We start from the raw sequence: 25,984 nt of genomic DNA, 5'->3' as shown, positions 1-25,984 counted from the left end.
GGTGCGGAACTCGAGACATAATCACACATATTCTGAGAGTTCAGGGTCAGGTCATTTAGCATTTTGTTATTTGGCAGCTTGTTAAAATAAAGGGAAATGAATGTTGGGGCCCGTTTAAGCATTCACCTATGTCCCATGACAGTCCCACTATACTCTCGAGTGCCGAAAATAAAGGCAGACTTTAATTTAATCATCCAGGACGGCCACACACGAGGCACCTCACTCTCATTCGGCGTGTTCTGTCCTGTAAGCAGCCAAACTTTTGATAAACATCCATATGTGAGGCCGGGACCCAACAGCAAGGCACTGTTATTAATATACAATACAGCACTTGTGAGGTTGAGAATGAGACCCGGCAGACTTGAAACAAAGTCTGAAGGGAGAGGAGAGGAGAAGAAGAAAAAAAAAAGCACGGAGGAAGGAGGGAGGGCTCGGTTTTTTTGGCTTTGAGAGATATTTGCACAGCCATGAGAGCAAGAGGCCCTGCAGATCTACTGGTTGATTCTGTCACCTAGATAAACAGCGGCTCAAACCACAAACTTCTGGATGGACTCGCTCCCTCTGCATCCATTTTGAAATTTCAGCCTCACCTTTCAGCCACAATCGGCCCCTTTGTAGCCTAACGCCGAGTTTTATCAAAGACAGTAGAGGCCCTTGACAAAGACCCCTCGGGACCCCCTGACAGACAGCTCTGTTGATGTTACATTTGACAGCTTATCCTTGCGCCATACTAATCATAAGATCTAGACAAACACCTCTCTGACTGCCACTTTACACTCTTCAGCTTCCTGTCACTGCTTTCATGCTCTCTCTACTCAACACGCTGCATGATTTGGAGAAAAAAAGAAGAAAAACACTAGCATAGCAACACTTAGAGCCACACAGCGAGCAGGTGCGGATTTCTGAAGTGCACATGAATCTGGGAGGAGGACGAAGGGAGAAATTCGGGAAATCGACAGGCCTGAAGGACAAAAGCGGGATGTTTTTAAACGAAATTTTAATTTAGTTTGCTATTTAGTTTTTGATTGTCATCTTTTTATCGTCATACTTCAAGACAATCTCACACCAATTCAAAAGTTTTTGATTTAGTAAGAAATTTAAATAATTTCTTTCGTACATCCACCAGTGACAGATAGAATTAGGGGACAGTGTTAAAGGTAATGCATTACATGCAACGCGAGTTATATAATAATATTACTTTTCTAAGTAACGACTAAAGTAATGAATTTAAAAAAAATAAGTAATAATATTTGAGTTACTTATTTGAGATTTTAGATCAATCAATTCGCTTTTAAAAATGTATTTGATGAATTAAAATAGTGTGGTCACTGCTCTAGCAAACTCACTTAGAGAATGAACTCCCTTTGAGAACCAAGAAGGCAGAGCTTTACATTTCTGTGATGGAAGGTATTCTCATTATTTCTAACACATGGTAGAAAAGGAGATTGTCTCTGTGGTCAGTGATTTACCTGAACTAATAATAAAAAAATACTAAAGTAGCAAACATATCGCTTTAAACATTCATTAATCTGTATTTATGGCATGTAAAGCATCAGTAAATTCTCAGAAAGTAACATTATTCTATTTTATTTTATTAAAGATAAATGAGTGTGTATGTTATACAGGTGTCGTTAAACGAAGAGCTCCTCTATTTAAAAAGAAAAATACCCTGCAAGTTCTGAAAGAGATCAAGCCTCAGGCAGGTACTATATGAAAAGGTTAACCTATGTAATGTGTCGCATGGAAATTGTGAATGTACACTACTGGTCAAAGGTTTGGGGTCAGTAGGATTTTTAAATGTTTTAAAATAAGCTTCTCCTGCTCACCAAGACTGCATTTATTTAATCAAAAAATACAGTACAAATTATACAATTGTGAAATGTTATTGCACTATAAAATAATGTTCAAAAGTAGTTTATAAAATAATTTAATTATTTATTCCAGTGTTTTTAAAGATGATTTTTCAGCTTCATTATTACAGTCTTCAGAGTCACATGATCCTTCAGATATCACTCTAATATTAATTATTATTATTGTTATTATTCTGAAAGAGATCAAGCCTCAGGCAGGTTTGAAAGAGTAACTCAAAAGTAACCTAACACATTACTTCCCATAAAAAGTATATAATGCAACTAGTTATTTTTGGGGGAAGTAACTCAATAATGTAATACATTACTTTCAAAAGTAACTTTCCCCAACACTGTTAGGGGATAAGCCTCCTTTTCAAAAAATAAATATATTCATGACAGAAAAAAAATATGTGAATAAATCAGTATTAGAATTCAAAATGTAATATTATATGTTAAAGTAATATTCAGTTTGACTGAAATGCACTATGCATTTGCAGATGCCATCTTTAACTGCTTTATTTCTTCTTCAAGATCCTTTAAAATACAAAGTTATCTGATCTGATACATTTTGATATAAAATAAAGATAAAATGTAAGTATATACTGGTGTTTTAAACCCTCTAAAGTGGCACAAATATCCTGATTTATTATTATTATTTTTTACTACATTTCACATGATTAGCAATGGCCTTCAAGCTTTCATTCTTGCATCTCTTCAGAAAGAGTGTTTAAAATGTAAGTGTATAAAATATAAGATAAAATTCTGGCCACTTAATACCCAACCTGATTTTCTCGTTGATCATTTTCACCAGTTTTGCACTAATTCAATGCATTTACAAATGCGGATTCAAATTCATCTCATAATTTGCCATCTCACTCATGTATTTTTAATGACCATCTTACACAAATTTGAAGCCGAAAAAGTGAGATGTTGTTAAAAGAAATTCTAATGCAATTCATTAGGCTGCTTTACTTTTCAAATTCAGCCCATACACTTTTCAGCCTAAGAACAGCGAGTGAAAAGCAGGCGGCTGCTGAGACAAAGATGGAGAACAGGCCTCTCCGCTCACACACACACAACACAGGTAGCCCTGTTTACATCTCCCAGAGGAACCGCCTAACCACTAATTTTCGATGATAAATTACGAGCAGCCTGCACATCCATCTGCAATTTGTCCACAGTCCAAATTATGAATGCGGACAGATTTGTAATGTCAAGCTCACGAAGCAGCTTTGAAAACGAAACCACTAACCCCCTCTTATCTCCATTTCAGAAGATACCGTCTGCATTAGATGTGCATCCTGTTAAACAACAGCATCTGAAGACTTTGCAATTATAAGAAGGACGGATTTGAGTTATATAAAGCATTTACGCACTCAGATTTTGCAGCATAATGAAGGAAATAACTAAAGATGACTAAGGTAATTCAACCCTACCCCCCCACCCCGCTTCAGACATATAGAAGAAAAGCTCAGAGCCCCTCAGGGCAATATCAGGCCATCTGTGCATTAGATTAGCCTGCATGTAAATAAAGAGAAAGGCCTGTATAGAGACTCATCAACCTATGTAATGTGCTGCATTGAAATTGTGAATGTACACTATCGGGCAAAACTTTGGAGTCAGTAGGATTTTTAAATGTTTTAGGATAAGCTTATCCTGCTCACCAAGGATGCATTTATTTCAGCAAAAATACAGTACAAATTGTACAATTGTGAAAATGTTATTGCACTATAAAATAATGTTCAAAAGTAGTTTATAAAATAATTTAATTATTTATTCCAGTGATTTTAATAATGGATTTTCAGCTTCATTACTCCAGTCCTAAAAGTGAAATGATCCTTCAGAAATCACTCTAATGTTAATTATTATTCTTAATGGTAATAGTAATAATAAAAGCAATAATGATTTTATTTGAAACTATATACAATAGGCAGTTATTAAAATTTTAATAAATATTTTACAATTATTTTACGTTTAATAAATGCTGCCTTGATGAACAGAATAATTTTCTTTAAAAAAAAATCATGGAAAAAAATAAAACTGTCTCTAAACTTTTGACCAGTAGTCTATGCATTTTAGTGACTTAGTGCTAATTAATTATATTTTTTGTCAATAAAAATTTCTTAAAGATTCAATTTGCAAATATTATTAAAAATATTGCACTCATATAATATAGAAAAATATTTCATTATTTTCTTATGAAACACTGACATATTGATTTTTTTTTTTATTCTCGGCAATTAATAGTAAATTTCTCAATTACAAACAAAATGACAAGTGAAAATGTTGAATTAAACAAAACTCTTGAGTACAAAAACTAAAATAGTATTGTGTGTGTGTGTGTGTGTGTGTGTGTGTGTGTGTGTGTGTGTGTGTGTGTGTGTGTGTGTGTGACAAAAAAAAACATTAAACAGTAATTTCAGCTAAATCTGATTTCGCATGGTCTCATTGATTTTTTTCTTTTAATTAATTACAAATGAATTCATATGTTCATATAAAATTAGGTGAGCCCATTCTCTATAGCAAAGATACCCAAACTTGGCCCATGGAAATATTTGATTTGCCCGACCATCTCATCTGAAAAGAGAGGGAGAGTTATGAGGATGGTTTAGAGACTGTAATTTAGAATTTAATGTAACATTTTTGTTTGTTTGTTTGTTTGTTTGGTATAGCTAGCTACAAAAAAAAAAAAAAAACTAACTGAAATGAAAAGTTTTAATGAAATGTCAGATTTAAAAAAAAAAAAGTTAATGTAAGTACTGTCGCCCAGTGAGCAAATGTGGGCAAAGCCAGATTCTGCTTGACTAGCGTATTCAGCATTGGACTCCACTGTGTTATAAATTGTTAATGTTTATATTTTTAAAACTACGCTGCATAAGTTAATACAACTTAAGGTAATGTTATCTGTTTATTTTTTAAAGATTATTAAATAAATTAGGAAATTAACTATATGGCAACTTTAACTTTTAGCTCATGGCTCGCAATGATATTTGAATTTTGACCCTTCATACGAAAATGTTTGAGCACCCCTGCTCTATAGCATGATCTACAAGTAACAAATAAACTGTATAAAATCATTAAGCGTTTCAATGACAAATGTTTACATGTTCAGTATTTATATATGATCCAATATTTGCACAACATCCGCAGTGTACTGTTCAGCGTTACTGTCTCGTGTCCTGTCTTGTCTGTCCAGTCTTATTTGCACTAAATGTTGCACAAACCACATTTTGCGCTCTTATTCTTATTTTAGTTTACCATATTTCATTTCATTCTCTAAATTTTTATGATAGTGCACAGTCCTGTGTTATGTTGTCAATTTATGTTGATGTAGCAGCTTATTTCTGGAGGAACAGTTTCGTTTCACTGTATACTGCACTGTATATTGTTGAAAGGACAATAAAGCCAACTTGACTTGACTTGATCTTGTGCTCTAATTTATTGAAATTTAAGTTTAAAGAATGTTTCACTTTACTTTAAAAGTTCACATAATAATTGTGTTTGATTTAAATAATAAAGTAAAAAACTGGTCGAAAAAAAGAGTTGTTTTTTTTTTTATAACTGGCGGTCTAACAACAAAAACTGTGTTACATGTATCTCTAACTGTATTTGCACCTGTGAGCACACGCACAAAAAAGCATATGCACTGGGACCAATAAATGAAGATAGCTTGCAGGCATGTTCATGAGCAATATGCGTGCATGTGTGTTTGTGTGTCACGCATTTGTGCATCCTGGGAAGCTGCACCAGCAATGGCACACACACAAACATAATGCAGGAAGACACAATTTTTACCATTTACACAATCAAAAAAGACAGCATAAACCACAGTGCATATTTCTGACGTTTGTAACAGACACACGTAAACAGCTATGATTGGCCAAACTGACAATAAACTGTAAAGTAACGTTATAAGCTGTTATAAGACTGCGTAACAGGAGGTGAGATTGCAGCCTCTCAGTACTGTGGGAGAGAATTTGAGGTGCGCAAGTGAAAAGCGTTAGTTTAATGTGTCATAGGTCTAGCACAGACCTGAATCAAAGTGACAGCTGGAGAAAAAAAGCTAGAGTGGTAAAGAACGAGCGCAGCTGAAATGTTCTCTCTCCCTCTGTCCCCTTCTTTTGCTCTGTCTGTACGAACCACAGGAAACACGCTGCTTGCAAGCAACGCCGCTAGTACGCACTTCAAAAGAAGGGACCCCCGTACACACAAACACACATACACACACCAGGTGTTGTAATCATGTAAACATACGGCACAGTCTTGGACTCGCCTATAGAATATGAACTGATGAAAAACACTTCAAGAGACCATTTATTCACCCTCATGTCATTCAAAACAACTAACATGGTGATTATATGGAAAAGAGCAGCTCTAACATTTTTCTAAATATCTCTATTTTCATTCCATAGAAAATCAAACAAAAGTAGGTTTGCAAAGACAAACTGTTAAATTAATGACAGAATGTAATTTTTCTTTTCTATTTCTTTTCTAGGCCTGATGTATGTATGTGTATATATATATATATATATATATATATATATAAATAAATAAATAAATAAATAAATAAATATATATATATATATATATATATATATATATATATATATATATATATATATATATATATATATATATATTTATATATATAATTTCAGTGAATATTGACTGCTAAATTTTAGTTAAATGCAAAATGTGAACAACTAACATGGTGATTATATGGAAAAGAGCAGCTCTAACATTTTTCGAAATAACTCTATTTTCATTACACAGAAAATCAAACAAAAGTAGGTTTGCAAAGACAAACTGTTAATTTAATGACATAATTAATTTTTTCTTTTCTATTTCAGGCTTTTCTTTATAGCTCTGTATAAGATTGAAGTATACAACAGGTGTAACCATGTAAACATACGGCACAGTCTTGGACTTGCCTATACAATATAAACCGATGTAAAACACTTTAACAGGCCATTTATTCTCCCTCATGTCATTCAAAACCTATATACAGTATATATACAGGATATACACACACACACAGTATATAAATGTGTGTGTGTGTGTGTGTGTTTTCAGTAAATGTTGACTGCTATATTTTACTTCAATGCAAAACGTGCAATATATGGAAAAGAGCAGCTCTAACATTTTTCTAAATATCTCTATTGTCATTACACAGAAAAATGTAAACAAAGGTAGGTTTGCAAAGACAAACTGTTAAATTAATGACAGAATGTAATTTTTCTTTTCTTTTTCAGGCTTTTTTTATAGCTCTGGATAGTATGAGATTGAAGTCCGTAGGCCTGATGTAGCGGTGTACGTTTCCTGCTTTAGGCAAACAGGTGAGAGTCTGCAATTCCTCACAGTCACACACACACACTCACACTCTCATCCACCAGCGATAACAATGCTGTCACCAAGGTAACATTACAGCTCATGATTTTCTCTGATCCCTCAACAAATACTCCATATAATTCTATCAGGGCCACTGAAATGTCAAATGTTATTTGTCTTTATCAAGCACTCTCTGGCAGCCGGAGAGAAAGACAGTGAGGGACAGTGGAAGTAAGAGGACCAGAAAAAATATTTATAGGCGGCTATAAAAGGAAGATATGAAATGAGATCTCAACTTGAGATTAAATTCACCATAACCAGGTACTATTTTACAAATATTTCATTTCTGAAATTAAAACAGTACAAAATATAAGACATTTTTGTCATGCATAATTATCCTGTGATTAGATTTTTTTTAAAAGGCTGATATAAATTCAAATGTTAATATTAGATACACAGACGCCACCTCTTATTTAACTTATATATAATTTCTAAAGAAAAAAATGTGCAATAAGCATGAAAGATTTTTTCATGGACATACATCCTGCGATTAGTAAATATGCTAATGTTAAAAATAAGCCTAATTTGCCTAAGAAAGCATGTATATCACTCGATGCGTACTAATGGGATTTCTGTAAAAAAAACATAAACCTAAAAAAAGACATGGTTTCCAAAAATGAACGCATTGCAAAACGCGTCTTAACAGTTTCGGATTTATCCTTTTCCATTCTGGGTTTACGCACCATTGTTCAGAGGCCTTCTGACTCATACTTACAGAGTCTTTTTTGTTTGTGAGGAACCAAATTGCTGTTGACAGGTATTTGGCTGATCGCAGTACAGTCTGGCTTTCCCTCCAAAACACACAAAGGTCTGCGTGTTACGTAACAGCGCTTTAGCAACTGCGTTAGCGTACCTTTCATCCTCGGACTGTCACCCCACCATTAACACTCGCCACTATTTGGCTTGAACAGTTGAGATTGTCTGTAGAAATAGAACAATGAAAAGTCAAGTTTTGGAGGTTTTTTTTTAAAGGCATTGCAACTGTTAGGGGCTAATTAGACAACACACACCATTTAACGAATTTCATATTGTTTTTTACTGGGTCCATAAATTTTCCTATTTAAATCTTGAAAGACTTTATAATGCTGTCCAGATATAAAGATTTACCCCACGCCAATTAAAGCCATTCACAGAACTGTACATGCGGAGGGCTGAGCGTGCTGAAAATGAAAGCCAGGGAAAAGGCCTAATCAAACGATAAAAGCTCCGCTTTACTGTTTGTGTGTTATTTTCCTATGTTTCCCATCAGCCCGGGCTGCACAAGAGCAGAAGCAGTGGGTGGGGGCTCCGCTATTTGTGCTGTTACGTACACAGACCTGACCACACCAGCCCACAAACTCCAATTCAGAAATACCCGCCTGAGCCTCCTGCTACCCAAGCACATTACAGAGATGCAGGCAAGCCGAGGAGGACGGGCTGGATTTGGGTTGAGCCTTCCACTCAGGCAGCACACAAACAAACAAACAAACAAACAGGTTGGTGAAGAGGTAGCAAGTCATTGCACATTCACTACGCATGCAAAAGGCCTGTGTAACACATGCACATGTACATAAAAGAATCTATCAGGAATTAATTAGCCTGTCATTAATCTGCAACCTACAGTCGAGCGCACCAATGCTCAACCGCAACCCTCCGCCTCGTGCTAGGCCTCTAGTTTTTCCTGTTTTCTCTCGCTTCAAAACTTCTCTACGACCTGTTTGTTTTGCTAAATTTGTGTGTTGTATTACTTAAAACATTCTTTCTGAGGAGACGCAAGACTGTGAGCCTCAAGGCCAACGCTAATCTGGTGAGATAGAGCAAAAAAATAAAAATAAATCTGGATATTTGTGCCACTGTGCAAATGCAGCGGTTTTAAAACACCCGTAAATGCATGCGTGGTGGCGTTGTGCATGTGTGAGCGCAAAGCGCGGTGCATGTGCAAATGAAGCTGTTAACAAGAAGAGAGCAGGGATCATCGAGGCACACTGCGGCGGCGGTGGAATTTTAAAAGTGTGAACCTCGGCCGCTGCAGTCCATTGTTTAATTAAAAAAGGGGGGAAAAAGAAAATGAGTCGTCTTGCAGGTAAAAAGAGATTAACATGATGATGTCCACTGGGAGCTCGTCTAAGCATCGCTAACCCTTTATCGGCAAATCTCATCAGGGAGATATTACCTAATATTTTCACAAGGAAAGAAGACGGGGGGAATTATGGGTAGCTGGAATGACTAAATATCACCTGAAGCTTAGCTTCGCTCTCATTTTTCCATGCAAAGCTTTTTGTTTCTAATGAAATGCAAAGCACATATACAGAGCTAGTAACACATTCCCACACAATATGTTTAGGAAGCAGACTGTTTTCATGCCGGTCAGAACTCTGAGCCAGCTGTGGGACGTCAAACACTCAAGCCACTAATATGAGTGTCTGCGCGTCTCATAAATCAAGCCATAGAAAACTATGCCCACTTCTGATGCCGTCCAAAGGATTCAGTCGCCTTGATGCATTTATACTGACAGACAGTATAGACTTCTGTACATTTCATCAGAGAGGGCTTTCTGGTGCTCTCTCACTCGTTGCGCAAACAAAAGGCACCTGAAACTGAAAGGAAGAGAGAATATGCAAGCGTATTAATCAAACATGCCAGGCAGACATTTTGCCTATTGTTATGGGGAGAGTGTAAGCTCTATGGAGGCTACCATTTTTTATATCACAGACTCAAATTTATTTATTTAGATGGCAAGAACAATAGGTCCTCCGTCAGAAGAGCCCGCAAGTTCCAGAGCCACTTCATCATTCACTTTTAAGCATGCTTGGCAAAATGGACGAGGTGACGTTCAACCTAAATTTGTTTGTTTTGGTGTCACGCTTGATGTCCCATCTATATTTGAAGCTACACCTATCAAATACTTATTGCACATTTAAATGAGCACAGAGAAAAGATCCAAGTCTCACTGTAAATAATTAAATAAGTGCTTGAGTGCTAAAGAGAAAGTCAAAAAAAGAAGGCAGAGAGAATGACAGAGGCTTCATGTTGTAAGACCAGCTGCTGCTGTGAGGCGTTGACAGTTTGCATCTGAGCAAGTGTGTTAATGGCAGTATCGTTTGAAACATCTATGCCGAGTCGTCGGAAGCCGCAGCCCCCTATTTCACTCGACTTACCCATTTAAGTACATTTAGGAAATATGTTTTTACACTTTTTTCAGCACTGCCTTCCACCCCCTCTGGCAGACTTAGAGCTCCCCCTAGCAGGTCACAGCCTGCACAGGCTGCACTGCAAATGCAAAGTGGCCCAGTTCAGCATCCAGAGAAATGAAATAAAAACAAAGATGTTAGACTGCCTGAAGTCTAAACAAAATCAATAATATGAGAATTCAAAAAGGAAACATATTTTTACACCAGTTTAGTTTTAAAATGCAAATTTATAATTTATTCTAAATAAAATCCTATGTTTTTCAAATGTACTTTGAATATGCAAACAAACAGTATAAAAACATAAAACAAAAAAGGGAGACTATTTATAACGGATTTCTGCGGCTGCACACTTGTCTAGTTATTAACCCTGCTTAAAAAATAATTCTTCATTTAGTTACTATAATTAAATCTGACTTTTTCTATACAAACAGGTAAGCATGTATTTAAGTTCTGACATAAATTAAATTCTCTCAGATGTGATGACATAGAGTCATGACTAAAATTTATGTTCTAAATGTAATTCAAAGCAAAGTTCGGATAAAGAGAGTTTCCTGTGCTGGCAGGTCTAATGTCAAACATGCATCTTAAGCAAGAGCTGAAAATTTATGTTACAACTTTATAATTCCGCAGCTTAACTGAAGGAAAATTACCTTCTCGCCATCATCCGATTTCCTTCATTTGAAGATGACATCTGTTAACTCGCTTTTAGGTTTATTTTAAAGCACTGCAATATAAAATACACTACATGTGTGTGTGTGTGTGTGTGTGTGTGTGTGTGTGTGTGTGTGTGTGTGTGTGCGTGCTGACATGAAAAATTGTACAGGTGTCAAAATCTCTTTTAAATTCAGCCGGTTTAGTGATGAAATGTACGTATCCTTTTTATTATCTAATTGGCCTGAAAATATAGTAACTATTGAGGGTAACGTGTAACATTCACGAGCCCTTTTTTATTCAAAATAATCTGCTATGCATTGTACCTCAACCACTATAACAGGACATGCAATTCAAACGTAAATAAATAAAAATACACTAAACACTGCAACCGGTCGCATTTCACGCTGAACTAATAAAGCAGTGGCTTTATAGAAAATGTGTTTGAGTGGCGTAATGTAGCACACAACCACAGGCTGCTAAACCATTAAAACTACTGATGTACAGCATTGCAAAGTTTGCACACCGAGAACACATAAATTAACATGTGGACGTAAACTCCACACACACACACACACACACACACACACACTCTCTCTTCTGAACACTTGAGCAGACAAAAATTGCCTCTCATTTACTCGAGGCTAATCCAGCTAAGACAGCATGGTTAACAAAAGCTAAATACCACAGAAGACATGCTGACGAGCAGACACACACACACACACACACTCACACCCTTGTTTACAGCTTCAAATATGTCCTTAAAAATTTCACTTTTCCCTGACTATATTGTTGTTGTTTTTGTTTTGTTGCTTTGTTATTTGTTGATGTTTTCTTGTATTTGTATGATCTTTGCATATTCTAATTAAATAAATAAATAAATAAATAAATAAATAAATAAATAAATAAATAAATAAATAAATAAATAAATAAATAAATAAATAAAAATCCTATACAAAAAAAATAAAAAAATGTCACTTTTGAGGTCGGGACCACATTGCAATTGACCTTGACATTTAAATGCAAAATGTGCCTATTACACGGAAATATATATCAAATTTCACATACTTTTTCATGACCTGAAAGAAGCTATTTCACATATTGAAGCCCATATCAAACAGAACACGAATGAGCAAGCTGGCACAGGGTGTTTGAACACACACACACAGACACACACACACTCATGCCAGCGTGCATGAAGAGTTCATACAGTGCACACTTCGAAGAAAACACTCGTTACATCAAAATCATAGCCACAAACATCAGCATGTGATGAGAATTGAGAACTATGAGGATAGAACGCAGCCCTGAGCGCAGATGATATCTGCTAGCACCTGGCCTACATGCCCTCTGCATAAAAACCACTAAGGCATGATACGTTTGAGGAACCTCTCTGAAGTTTATATATTCATTCACCGGTGATGCAATGAACACCTTTCAATCTCTGGTGTCTAAAAAGGAGAAAGTCGACCCCCTTCCTTTCTCTCTCACTCGCTCGTGTTAAAAAAAATATACACAAAAGCTTGACGTCTAAACTGGCGTCTGCTGTACTCTGTGCATGTCTGCGTTTGTGTTCGTTTGGTGTGTGTGTGTGTGTGTATAGGTGTGTGTGTGAGAGAGAGGGAGAGAAAGCACTCAGGGAAAGTTCTTTGGTGTAACTGGAGCATTCTGAAATTTAAAGCCCAAATTAATAACCACAGCCATTGTACATGCAATGACTGATGGGACATGTGATAACTATAGCGAGAGGAATTGAAAAAGGGACGTTTTCTGCTCGAGCAGAATGATTGTTTTACATGCACATTGATCGGAGGGTTTTATGCACTGAAAAAAAAGGGGGTTTGCATGCATGCACATGCTGGTGCACGAGGAAAATATATAAAACCGACTGTCACAATTGCATACATGCAAAAAGGGACGCCATGCCCTGTGGCAAACCGTGCAATGCAAGCCAGATAATGTGAATTAAGCTTTCAATAACATCTCCATTCTAATTCGGTTATATGTCATAGTCATATTCATAAGACTCAGTCATATTTGTAAACTCGACAGCAAATTCAAACACACATTGCAGAGGCATGCTAAATGTTTACAGTGCGACCGCGTACATATGTGTACGTACAGTAACAGATTAAGCCATTAGCGAAAGAATGGTGTGTGTTAGTGTGTATATGCACAGCAAACATGGCCCTAACTCTACAACACAAAACAGATTTGGGTGGCATTACATCACTGGGCTCTGCTATGAATTATCTATGCTCTGTAGACTGTGCTTAAGGATGAATATAAAACTAAATCTGGATGGGTTTTATAGTTTTTTTGAGTTATCTGATTTTTGTTTATTGCAGGACAAATATAGACATTTTCATATTGGTTGCTGAATATGTGTGTGTATTTATATTTATTTTGTCTCCTGCAATTGTTGTAAAAGTGTCTAAAATCTAAAAGCAGGAAAAGAATGTAAGCTGTCTGTGTTTGGAACTAAAGTCATGACTTCTGTCTTACTTTACCTACACTTAGTCACAACCTTCACTCGGAGGCAAAGCCAAGTGTCAGAAACATTATTAGACCTGCTTTGTTTCTTTGTATGCTTTGTATGCTGATTTTAAAAGCTGTCGTTTTTCCACACAAAATGTAAAAAGCAATGTATAAAAAGTTGAATTGTGCAAGAAGCCAATTAAAAAAAAAAAGCTTTGTTTTTTAGTATAACAGCTTAAGTAAAAGCAAGCTTGACATTTGTATAAAATAATTTAACATCAAGATGACAAATTAATTTCACTTTAATTATTTTCTTTGTTTTGACACATTTGCATTCAGGTCTAACACTTGGAAGCAGTTATATGTCATTATTGCAATAAATTGTAACTACTTAAAAAAGAAAAGCTCATTGCAACCGTGTGTGCGCTGCGAAATCAAAACCTTTAACCGTCCATGTGCTTGGTGGTTACAGGTAGCTTCTCACCTTCAGTACAGAACTATTTCAAATGCCTTGCAAAAAGTGCAAAAGTCTAGTTTAAATCGAAGCATGAAACATTGTTACAGTGCATCATGATTTGGAAAGACAGGCCTACAAGTTCAATGTATCACTTCAACAAGGAAATGTTTTAAATGTATATTTTAAATTGCAATAAATTATTTTAATGATCAAACATATTTTAATAAACTGTCTAATTGATATATCTATATTAAACCAGAGAAAGTAAAAATATATTACATTCAGTCTAAATTAGCATAATTTATTAAATTATGCTTATTTATTAAGATAACCCACACCTCATTAAACTGTTTAGTTAACATTACAAAACTTATCAAATACTTAAATAAAAAATGCAATGTAAAGTTTCAAATCTAACCTCATGGCCTGCTAACAATTGTTAGATTAATCCAAACTATTTGCTATTAAAATCAAACAACATAACTGGGAATAATAGTCTCTAAAAATAGAGACTTAAATAAAAGATACGTTTAAAATAAAAAATAAAAAATTAAAAAGAGTTAGCGTAGTTCTTCTTTTTTTTACTTTTTAATTCTTTTAAGCAACACTAAACCTGTAAATCCGACTTTTTGCTTAAAGCAGGAATTAGAAATTCATTAAGAAATAATTTAACTAATTTAGCTAACTTGGTGCGTTTCATTTTCCTGCATTTAAATGAATTAACGCATTTTAATAAAAGCCGTTAATTAATAACACTATAAAACTCTTTAGTACAGATCGTTCCTCTCATCACAAAAAATGGTCAAACGTCCTCTTAATACACAAATAAGTAAAACATAAAGACAGACTTACGTGTTATAATTTCTCTTTGCGACAAATGCTGAGGGTTTCCCTGCTTGCGACGGGACATTGCCCTGGCATTTACACTGGCATCGCCCAGAGACCCGCACAAGGAATAGTCGGCTAGCCTCTTCGGTCCTCCGTGTCCGTGGCGTGGGCTTTTTCCCCCCTCGGCAGCAAACTTTTCCCGGGACTTCCAAAGAACTGCCACAGTTCCGAGCCGAGATAGAGATAGGGGTCCCGTGAATGTGAGAGAAGCGAAAGTGTCTTTGCGCTCCGGCTCTCCAGATGACCAGAGACGCGCAGACGCTCAGTACCTCAGCGACACACACATGCACTTAAGCGGTGTGCCGAGCGCGATCTGTCCGAGGGCGAAAATATCCTTGACGACTGACAGTTGTGCAGAAACCACTGGAAATGTCTTGGCGTGTAATGCCCGGTGCGTTTGGAAAGGTTGGACCCTCTAAAGTGTCTCTCTCTATATATCTCTCTTCGTCCTGTGCCTTGTGGATGAGTCAATTGTTTCGTTCTGAGTCCAATTAAATCTAAAAAAGAAAAACGGTCATTACTTATTAGATTGGATGAAATGAATCCAATTTCTCCTTGAGTTGGCACTTGAGCGTGCCAAGCACTGGACAGTTCTTCTTCTTCTCTCCTGGGCTCTAAGTGCATGCGATGCCCGGTTACTTTGCACTCTCTCCAACTCTTTGCACTTGCTCCCCTATTCGGCTTTGCGCACTGGAGACCAGGGACATGGACTTGCCACCTCCTTTCCAAATGAATGAAGCTTTTTTTCTTCTTCCTTTTTCTGCCTGTATGAAGATGGCGGAGTCCTGCTTCTCCGGGAGCTCTCTGTGTCTCTGTGGCGAGGGCTGCCTCCGTACAATGGGATAAAATTCAAGTTCAAGTGCGGACGTGACGTTAAGTCTACAGTGGGAAAGAAAATTGGAGACTGCAAGAGCACTGGGGGCGACTAGTGGTGGCTTTTCACAACTATCGGATCACCAGAACAGTGGTGGAGAGCGTGGACATCGCGAGCCGCTGTATTACACACACACACACATACATACACACGCACACACACACACACACATACACGCGCACAAACACACGGCACCTGATAGACCGGCGCACTGCTTGTCTGAATCTGCTTTACAAATAAAACAATGCGCTACAACGATGCAATGAATTTAAAGGGGGAAAAGCTTGCACATGGCTTTTATTTAAAAAAAAAAATGCGTATGAATGTGCATGAGATATTTTATGCATGCAAATAAATAAATAAATAACTGAATAAGAAGATTTTGAAGTTGACTTTCAGTCTTTAACTGTAAACATTAAAATCAGTAAACTCAGATTGAAAGCACGGATGGATGCACGGAAATACACTTCAGCGAGACATAAGTGTGATGTTTACCTCATAAGCAATAAATTACACGAGACAAGACAAGCGCTGATATACTCGCACATCACATTTCTTCTTTATGTGTTTTATGTCCTACAGAAATGACATTATTAAATTAAAGCGACATTTGTGGAAGGAGGAAAATCAGAAGGGAGAAAAATATTGTGATGTGTTCAGTCTACATTTCTTAATCCTTTCTAATGTACATTTTTATCACTTGAGTCAACATATTAGTGTCTTTTAAGAAAAATGAGATCAATGAATACTAGACTGTTGCGCTTGTGGAAATGCAAGACTGAATACTAAAGGAAACGAAAACAGGGAGGTGTGTTGTGCAAATACTTGCATGATTTGAGTTTACTGAGTGAAAATGCAAGCCATGTTTATTTGCTTCTGTTTTACACTCCACGTATATGAAAGCGGATCAGTTGGCTCAGAATTTATTTATTTTTTTATAGTTTCTTATTGTGATTTAGAAGCTTTAAAGCAGAAAGATGATTTACTTGAGATTCAGCGCGAGTGAAAATATAAGCCAACAGTTCTTCAGTTTTTCTTTTAGGCTCAGCTACATTTTTAATGTCTAATTCAAAATCATTTTTGTTTTTTGTTGTCAATTTTAAATCAGTTTTGGTATTGGTGTAGGTTATTAAAACAAGATATTTAGAAGGTTCTAAAGGTTTTTTTTCTATTTAAAACCTTTATTTAAAAAATACTATTGACTGACATGTTGACAAATGACACACTGTGACTATTGCTAATTAAAACCAATTCACTTTTGGGGAAACAAACTATTTTTAAATGCAGGAAATTACCTGTAATCACCCTTGTTTGAAAGTCTTAGGGTTAAACTGGCGTTCTCACCGATGTCACAGTATATAACCAGCTAGTTTGTTCAAATTGACATTCCAATTAAAAAATTATAGGTCACACTTTAGTGTTCATAAATGTGTTAACACCGAGGCAAACTAATGAACTACATGCACTAAATGTGTAATTATTTTCTAGAACTGCGTGTAATTAGGCATTCTTTTTGTTATTGCTATAGCATTTAATTATAGCTACGTGTAATACGTGAACATGTTTAGTGTAAATTGAAACCAATTAGATACATTTGAAAACATGCTGCGGAAAAGTACGTTAATGGTATGGGATTGAAAGGAAAAGGACAAGTTATTACCATTTTTAATTCGCATGGAGACTGTATCTACCTTCAACAGTTGATGTATAATAGAGGCAAGGCACTACCAAAGGCGTCCGACTTGTGCCAGTTTAGAGGCAGGTAGTTTTCAGGCGAATCGCCCAGATGAGAGCGTGTCTGCGTCGATCCATCTGCTCATGATCCATCATAGGAGGTGACGCTGGGTGGCACAGCCTCGCCAACAATGCCATATATCCTGCCACTGTCTCTGATAAAATCTCCACCCTGAACTCTGTAAATAACAATAACTTTCAGAATCATTTTTTTGAGGATAGATAGATTGATAGATAGATTGATAGATTGATAGAATGATAGATTGATAGATAGATAGATAGATAGATAGATAGATAGATAGATAGATAGATAGATAGATAGATAGATAGATAGATAGATAGATAGATAGATAGATAGATAGATAGATAGATAGATAGATAGATAGATAGAGTTGACACATATCAAGGAAATAACCAGAGTGATTTTTATTTGAGGTGTTGTCAAAAACAGAAGACATTTTCACGATTTACAAGAGTGTTTAAAGCTAGAAACATCCTCTTCCAGGAAATCAAGACTGGAGGAGGTTGTTGCTGATACGGGATGTGCTAGTGCTGGATTATTCTTCCTATAAAAAAGCATGAAATGTTCTCTGAAAGACAGTGTTGCTCACAGCTGTGAATCCTGTTTTATTGCATGAATTCATTGGACACGTCCTGTACTTTGCATTGAATTATGTCAATACATTTCTCTGTAATGACAGCTTTGGCTCAGATCACAAGTAAGAAACTCTGTGCACCAACTTTGTAAGCCATACATTACCAGAGAGAATGTGTGAATGGTGTATTTGGTTCTTGTCAGGAAATGTGTGGAGACAAATGTGGAGTCAGAGCATCTGATATGATGATTAAGATAAAATGATGCATTAATACACTTGATTTCTGTTTGTAAATGTTCTTGTAATGCTAATAACATTTCCTGCATTTCCTCAAATGATTATGGCTAATTTGGCAACTTTATTAATTATTGATTTTTATACATGTGCCATAAAAATGAGTGTATGCATCTCCTAAAATGAGTGTATGCAAGTCCTAAATTTGATATCATAAATAATTTAAAACAAATGACTAACAGACTAAAATGCAGCACAGACCATCTTGCTAAAAAATCTAATATTAAAAGCACAAACTTTAAATTGCAGTTTGCACCAGATTTTAAATCAGTGATGCTTTTATATTTCAGTGCTTTTGTCATTTATATGTAATGTAAAAAGCAGGATCCTAAATGCTCATATCTTTTGTTTCAGTCATAAGTGTGTCCAATACACTTGACAAGATGTATTTATTTGCAGTCTATCGCTCCTGTGCTGAACTTGCAATGCAACAGTACCCTCTATTGGCCAGTTACTGACACGAAGATTTACAAGCATGGGGCTCAAACGCTTAAAAAAAGCCACATTTGGTCCTGTGTTTAAATTCAGAGGTTTTGGTTAGAAATATTTCAGTTCTTTGCTAAGGTTAACAATAGTATTTTACTCTCTGACCCAATGATAGCGATTTTTGGCTGGTCAGATTTGCTTGGTTAACTGTTTAGGATGGTGTGATCATAGCTAAAAAAGTTATCCTTTGTTTCTGGAGAAACAAATGTTAGGCCTCTTTTTTTCTGACTGGCTTCTTGGACCCACTTCCATTTAACATTTGGTAAGAACTTGATATACCACTTCTGGGAACTCTGCAAATTTTGATTACATTTTGGATCTAGTTTTTTTTCCTAAAACACCATAAACTTGTTTAATTTCTGAAGATTTGTAAGTGTTTTTTTCTCTCATACTTTTGACATCCATTGCTGTGAATTTTTGTAGGTCATATATGTCTTGTTTGTCACCATTTTCCCTTCATGCTTTATTTTACATTTTGCAAAGATTATTGTTTCATGATGGGTTTGTCTGTCTGTTTCTTGTTCTTCTATGTCTGCAAAAACAATAATAAAACTATATAACTATATATTTAAAAACAAACAAAGAAAAAGCCACAATGAAACAACTAAGTTAATTTGGAATTGCAAAATGTATTGTTGAAATTTAGTTTTTTTTTTTCTTCTGAAAATGCTGTTTTCTCTTCATCTGTTGTATTTAACTTAAGAAAGAAAATATAAAACTACATGTAAATAAAAAAATACTTTTTAAGTGAACCATCTAGCAAATTTCGTTCATTACAAATGAAATTAATTATGTTTAAAGTCTCTTCAGCTTTGTATTATAGACTTGTCATATCGCCACCTTGGAATTATAAGGCTCTATCTGCGGTCTGAATGATTTTGAGATTTTGAGCTTCAAAGTTTTCGCATTCCAAAGCAAACAGTATGTGTGTAAAATTTTTTTTTTAAATAAAAAGTCTTAAAATGTAAATGACTTATTAAAAAAAACATCCCATAATGTAAAAAAAGTTGTCATTTAATAACAATATGTCAATAACTTAATTTTGACAAAAATGTCAGATAGAACCTAAGGTGACAATATTTTGAACAGTGCAGTTTATTCACTTTAAGCTACTTTCCTGTTTTTCTTTTTTTTCATCATGATGACCAACATTAAATGATGAATTGATACACTATATTTCTGTTGATCGTAAATTTGTTTTCAATGTTAACAAGACTGTCTGTATTTTCTCAAATGTTCATGACTAATCTGACCTTTTCATTAATGGTTCGTTTAACGTATTTTCATACATGTGCCACTCAAATTCATGTATCTTTGAAATCAAAAATTATTTACAACAAATCACTAAATGGCTAAAATGCAGCACAGACCACCTTGCTCAAAAATCAAGTATTCAAAGCACAAACTTTAAATTGTAGTTTACACCAAAATTTAAATCAGTGATGCTTTTATATTTTAGTACTTTTGTCATTTAGATTTGCACTTTTTTTTCTCTCTCTCTCTCTTTTTCTCTTTACATCCATTGCTGTGTCTTTTTGTAGGTCCTTTATGTTTTGTCTTGCATGTTGTCGTTTTCCCATTTTTCATGCTTTATTTTACATTTTGCACAGATTAATGTTTCATGATGGGTTTGTCTGTCTTGTTTTTTTTTTCTGCAAAAACTGTAATAAAAAATAATCAAAAGTAAAACGCAACAAAAAAAAACTTTAATTTTAATTTGGAATTGCAAAATATATTGTGTCAATTGATTTTTTATTTATTTTTTCTAAAAATACAAAATGACCGAATCGGCACACAGTTTCTTCATCTGATGCATTTAAATTAAGAAACTAGAGAATATAAAACTGCATACAAATAAAAAATTACTTTTTAAGTGGGTGATCTAACAATTTTCTTTCATTACAAATTAGATTAATTATGTTTAAAAAAAGAGAAGTCTCCTCAGTTTTACAGTATTGACTTGCCATATGTTGAATGGTGCAGTCCATTCACTTCAAGCCACTTTCTTAGTTTTACTTGACATTTTGTCATTCCTCAAACATAAATGATTCTTGGGAAAAACCCACAACACATTAACAAACAACAAACATCCTCAATGTGATTCCTCACAGAGAGCAGTTATTAGTTATTAAAATAAACATTCTGATGAAAACGGACAAGTTTGCAAATGTGCATGTTGTCGTGCATATTAAAAATGATTAAATATTCCGTAAAAAGTAACATGATGCAAATTGTGAGAAACAGCACAAAATCTTTCTCCGTTTTGAAAAATCTCAGAACAAAAAAACAAAATCGACTAAAAACGACAATGAATATGAATACAAACACAGCATATTCTCATCATAGAGCTCATTATGTGCAGTCTATGAAGATCCATCTTATTTCATCTGTCCCCAACTCTCTCTCTCTCTCTCTCCCTCACCCCTCCTATGTCACCAGTACGAGAGAAACATTAATCTAGTGAATCTGAAGGAATGTCAGCCTTAATTGCTGTTCATTGGGGGAAAAAAGAGAGATAAAACGGAAAGACATGGCTTTGTCAAGCAATAAAAGATGTGAGCGATAAGACCGACTGATAAATCACATCTCAGCCTCCTGTCATCGCTCAGCTCAAGGCCCGGTGGCCATCTTGTGGGCGTCTCGCCTCTCCTCAGGCCTGCAAATGAATCCAAACAGGTTTGTTTCTGCCCGGGGGCTTCAGAACATCTCCTATCACCGACCCCTGTTGGGACAACACACTTTCCGGGACCCGACGAGTGGGTCCGGGGGGTAAAACATGATTGTTTGAAAAGAAAAATGGCAACAGAGTGTGACTAAATCGGTTTGCTTGGCAGCCGGACAAAGGCTTGATTCCTCCGCTCCCGAGAGAGAACGCGGGCCCACAAATCCTGGCATCAGATCGGAAAGTTGAACGTTGCCAAAGGCACACATTCACAACAATTAGCTACCTTTTCAGTCCCAGCCCCCTGGTTATCCATCCCCTAGGTGGTTATCTAATCGTCTGCTTTTGTTTAGAGGAACGGCTCTCTTTCACTCTGGGCTGACATCATTTACGGCTGCCGGCTGGCGCTTCTCGAAATCTGCGGAGGAGTGGCGGCCCATCAACCAGTCTAAGCAGATAAACAGGGACGTTCGCAACCTCTTAATGCAACTTCGTAAGCCTCTGCTGCTCAAAGAGCTGCACAAATGGGGCGAGCGTCAACTTTTGTGGAGCAACTTTCAGAAGAGGTGGTGGAGAGCCGGCTTGTCGACTTAAAACCGCCACGGAGAGGGAGATCTGGCGTTTGAGGAGACCACAGGGATTAAACTGAAGAAATACAGTGTGAAGATCTCGTCTTTATCCTTCAGCCTCATGGCTGATGTCAGACTGACTGCTGAGTTTTGCTAGGCTGTCCCCATTTCTGTACTTTCAGCACATTTCTTCACTGCGGAATTTGTGGCATAAAGCTGTCCGGTGACACTTCACATTGAGGTTAAGTTAGTTATTGGGTTAAACTGTTAGCCAAAGATCACTTTTGGGGGTTTACACATACCTAACCTTAAAAAGTAACAGTTCTTGAATCCAGTAAGCAACAAACACAAATTAGGCATCATTGGAAAGAAGACACTTTACTGTGCTCAAAAATATCAAAAGTTATAGATTATGAAGTAAAGAGAAAAATAAATTGTAATGTGTTCAATATTTGTTTTTCCATATACAAACACAGGAAAACATTAATGTTATGTCCTAGAAAAAATATGCCTTGAAAGCCAAGTGTTTCATGAGTTTACATTTCAAATGTGATGAAGATAGCACGCAAAATAAGAATTCTGTAAAAGTTTTTCTTAGAGTATATCACTGTCCTTTTCCTCATCGTCAGAGGCACTTTCTTAAAAATGACCATCCCAAACTAAAACAGTAACAGTTGCTGAATCATTTGGTCTACATTCACAGTTCATGTATTATTGGAAAGACGACACATTGGGCTTTATTATCCATTATCTAGAGTTTCATTCATTCATTTACTTTTCGGCTTAGTCCCTTCATTAATCTGGGGTCGCTAAAGCGGAATGAACCGCCAACTTATTCAGTTATGTTTTACGCAGCGGATGCCCTTCCAGCTGCAACACATCACTGGGACCCTCATCTAGAATGCTCAAAATGAACAAAAGTTATCAATGCTAATCAACATTTACTAACAATAAGCAATGCATTTGTTATAGGTTTTACAAATCAATGTTAGCAATAGCGTTCATTAAACTCATACTTTTCATTTTGTTAGTTAATGTTGGCTCATGTCCGTTAATTGATACTTAATTAAAACTCATCCAACTTTTTAATGAGTTAATGCATGAAATCTTCATCCATTTATTCATTTTTCTTCGGCTTAGTTCCTTATTTATCAGTGGTCGCCACAGTGAAATGAACCGACAACTATTTCGCCGTAAGTTTTACGCAGTGGGTGCCCTTCCAGCCGCAACCCAGTACTGGGGAATATACAAAATGTTGCCAGGCGTAAGATCAAGAATCATTTGACGACATATTAAACAGAAATTATTATTTAAGGATTATAATGCAACCACAAAATACTAATTAAATGGTCATTTCTTTATTGTCAAATCTTTAGACTTTACCACTGTGCTGCAAACTATTAAGTAATTCAAAAAGTCAGAAAAAGCAGATTGTAATTTTTTTATATGCTGAATGTTATCAAAATGTTATTTTGCGCATATTTTGACATTTTGTTTTCACAAAAGTTGTTTTTAAAACATTTGTAAATTTATTACAAAAACTATTTGATCATTTAAAGCAGAGATGCCCAAAGTAGGGCCCGTGGGCCAAAGTTGGCTCATTGATTTGGCCCACCCTCCTGTCTGAGAGGAGAATGAGAATGATGAAGCGGATTGGGGTGAATGTCTTTAACACAGAAATCGTCATTTTTAATTTGACGTAACCTTTTTTTGTTTGTTTTATTGCTTTTTATTTACTACATTTAGAACAAACTGAAATGAAATGTTTTAATTAATCTTGTAAATAAACCTCATGTTATTTTAATATGTAAATACTGTCACTAGATGGATAGAGGAGACATTGGTGAGCAAATATGGGCAAAAACGAGTGTAATTCTGCTATAAATGCGATTGGTTTGTTTTTACTGTAATAAGTTCATCATAAAATGTAAAAAAAATACTTAAGGTAATGTTTTCTTGTCATTGTTAAACATTATTAAATGAATTAGGAAATTACCTATGGAAAATATTTACCTTCAGCCTACTAGCCTCATTTAAGTTTGGTTTTTGGCTCTTTGTAAAAAAAAAAAAAAAAAAAGTTTGGGGACCCCTGATTTAAAAGGATATGCATTTACTCACCCTTGTTTCAAAACCATTGACTTACATACCACTTTTTCCCACTATGGGAATGGATGGTTATAAATGTTTAGCTTTCTCTGTGTTTAACAGAAGAAAAAAAACAGGTGAAGGTTTGGAATCTCTTGTGGGCGAGTATATAGTGGATAAATTTTCACTTTTGGGTGAACTATCCCTTTAAGGAATCTACGATCATTTATTCATTCATTCATTCATTTTCCTTCGGCTAAGTCTCTTTATTTTCAGGGGTAGCCACAGTGGAATGAACTGCCAACTTATCCAGCATATGTTTTACACTGCGGATGCCTTTTCAGCTGCAACCCAATACTGGGAAACACCAATACACACTCATTCACACACATACACTATGGCCAATTTAGTTTATTCCATTCACCTATAGTGCATGTCTTTGGACAGTGGGCGAAACCGGAGAACTCGGAGGAAACCCAGGCAAACAACACCTTGAAACACTTCAATTTTCTCATAATATACATTTCACATCACTTCATTTCTTAGTCTCAAACATTTTTGGAGGGACAATTAATTCTTTATAAACCTCTTCTTTCTGCTACTTGTTCTCAGATTGGTCAGATGGCCAGTCTGTTCTTCAGCTTACAGCATGTTTTGGCAGCTAAGTGGCTGAATTTCAAGTCCAAGATGATTCAAGATGAATCAAGGCCAGTTAGAGACATTTAGATTAGTCACCTCTGAAAACATCAGATTGGTGCTTCATTTTTATGAAAGTGAGTAAGGCGCTATAAACATTTTATCACGATGGTAAACGCTTCTTCTCGACATGATGTTAATAAACAAGTATTTGAAAAGGGTCAAAGCTAACATTGTTCACCAACAACCAGGGAAGACCAAAGGCTGGCATTACGCAAAATGCATTACAGATCTACAAAGAATCAGTTACGGAAGTGAAATATAATTATTGACTACTCTTTTTAGCCATTCAGAATCAGTTTCTTCTTTTAGCAGATAATATTTTTATTTGCTGTGCAATCTTTAAAACTTTTCTGACAATTTGCATTCACACACAGCTATATTACAAACTTCAATAAACAATATACTATTCAACACAATCTCATGGAAATACTTATGGAGTTATAAGTTATACAATCTCATTCATAATGTGTCAATTGGTTCACTATATTGCAGACGTGAGTACGATGACAACATAGGGTGCTTTCACATTTGTGGATCGATTAATTTGGTCCGGACCAAAGGCAACAAATGATACATTGTAGCATTTTTCTGCCATTTTTAGGTCCTTTTTACACCACATCGATTGCTTTGGTCAGTTGAAAAGAACCAAAATGCAGTCATGTGACAAAATCCACATCACTCATTGGCCAGATGTTCTTGAACGTATTTCCTAAACTACTTTTCGATTAGTCAGGATTAACACGCGGGAAAATGACAAAGGAATTCCCGCAAGTAAACAAACCGGCAGACACAAAATGTGGCTTTTTACTATGGAGGGATGACTGCACTGGCTGATTGTATACCTGGTCATAGTATACTATATAGTTTGTATACATCACTTTAGACAAACTACATTTTGAGAATGAAGCGCAGCAGCGCATCAATGTTTTAATGCATTGCAAACGGCGAAGGCGCATTGCACGTCACTTAAGGAGACATGAATTAATTTAGCTAAACTGCTACATGGTCATCTTCCGGAAATATTTTCAACAATCTATCAGGTAATGTTTTTCCCTCTCTCTATGTTCAAAATTCATGGTAAAGCGCTGTCAACAAATATTTTT

At 35.8% G+C, this 25,984-nt stretch overlaps 1 protein-coding gene across 4 annotated transcripts in view; it reads right to left on the bottom strand.

Annotated features, from left to right (window-relative positions):
• bcl11ba (BCL11 transcription factor B a) overlaps positions 1–17,669 on the bottom strand; it is a 65,442-nt gene extending 47,773 nt beyond the window's left edge. For 3 of the 4 annotated variants that reach the window (NM_001328406.2, NM_001328407.2, XM_087288369.1), the window contains 1 exon segment: positions 14,847–15,698. In NM_001328406.2, coding sequence (NP_001315335.1) covers positions 14,847–14,904 — 58 coding nt within the window. In that variant the 5' untranslated portion in view covers positions 14,905–15,698. 4 annotated transcript variants of the gene reach the window in all.
• Between the last annotated feature and the right edge of the window lie 8,315 nt (positions 17,670–25,984).

The sequence above is a fragment of the Danio rerio genome, chromosome 17, assembly GCF_052040795.2.
Source record: "Danio rerio strain M-AB ecotype USA chromosome 17, GRCz13ab, whole genome shotgun sequence".
Taxonomy (NCBI): Eukaryota; Metazoa; Chordata; class Actinopteri; order Cypriniformes; family Danionidae; genus Danio; species Danio rerio.
This window is presented reverse-complemented; position numbering and strand designations above follow the sequence as displayed.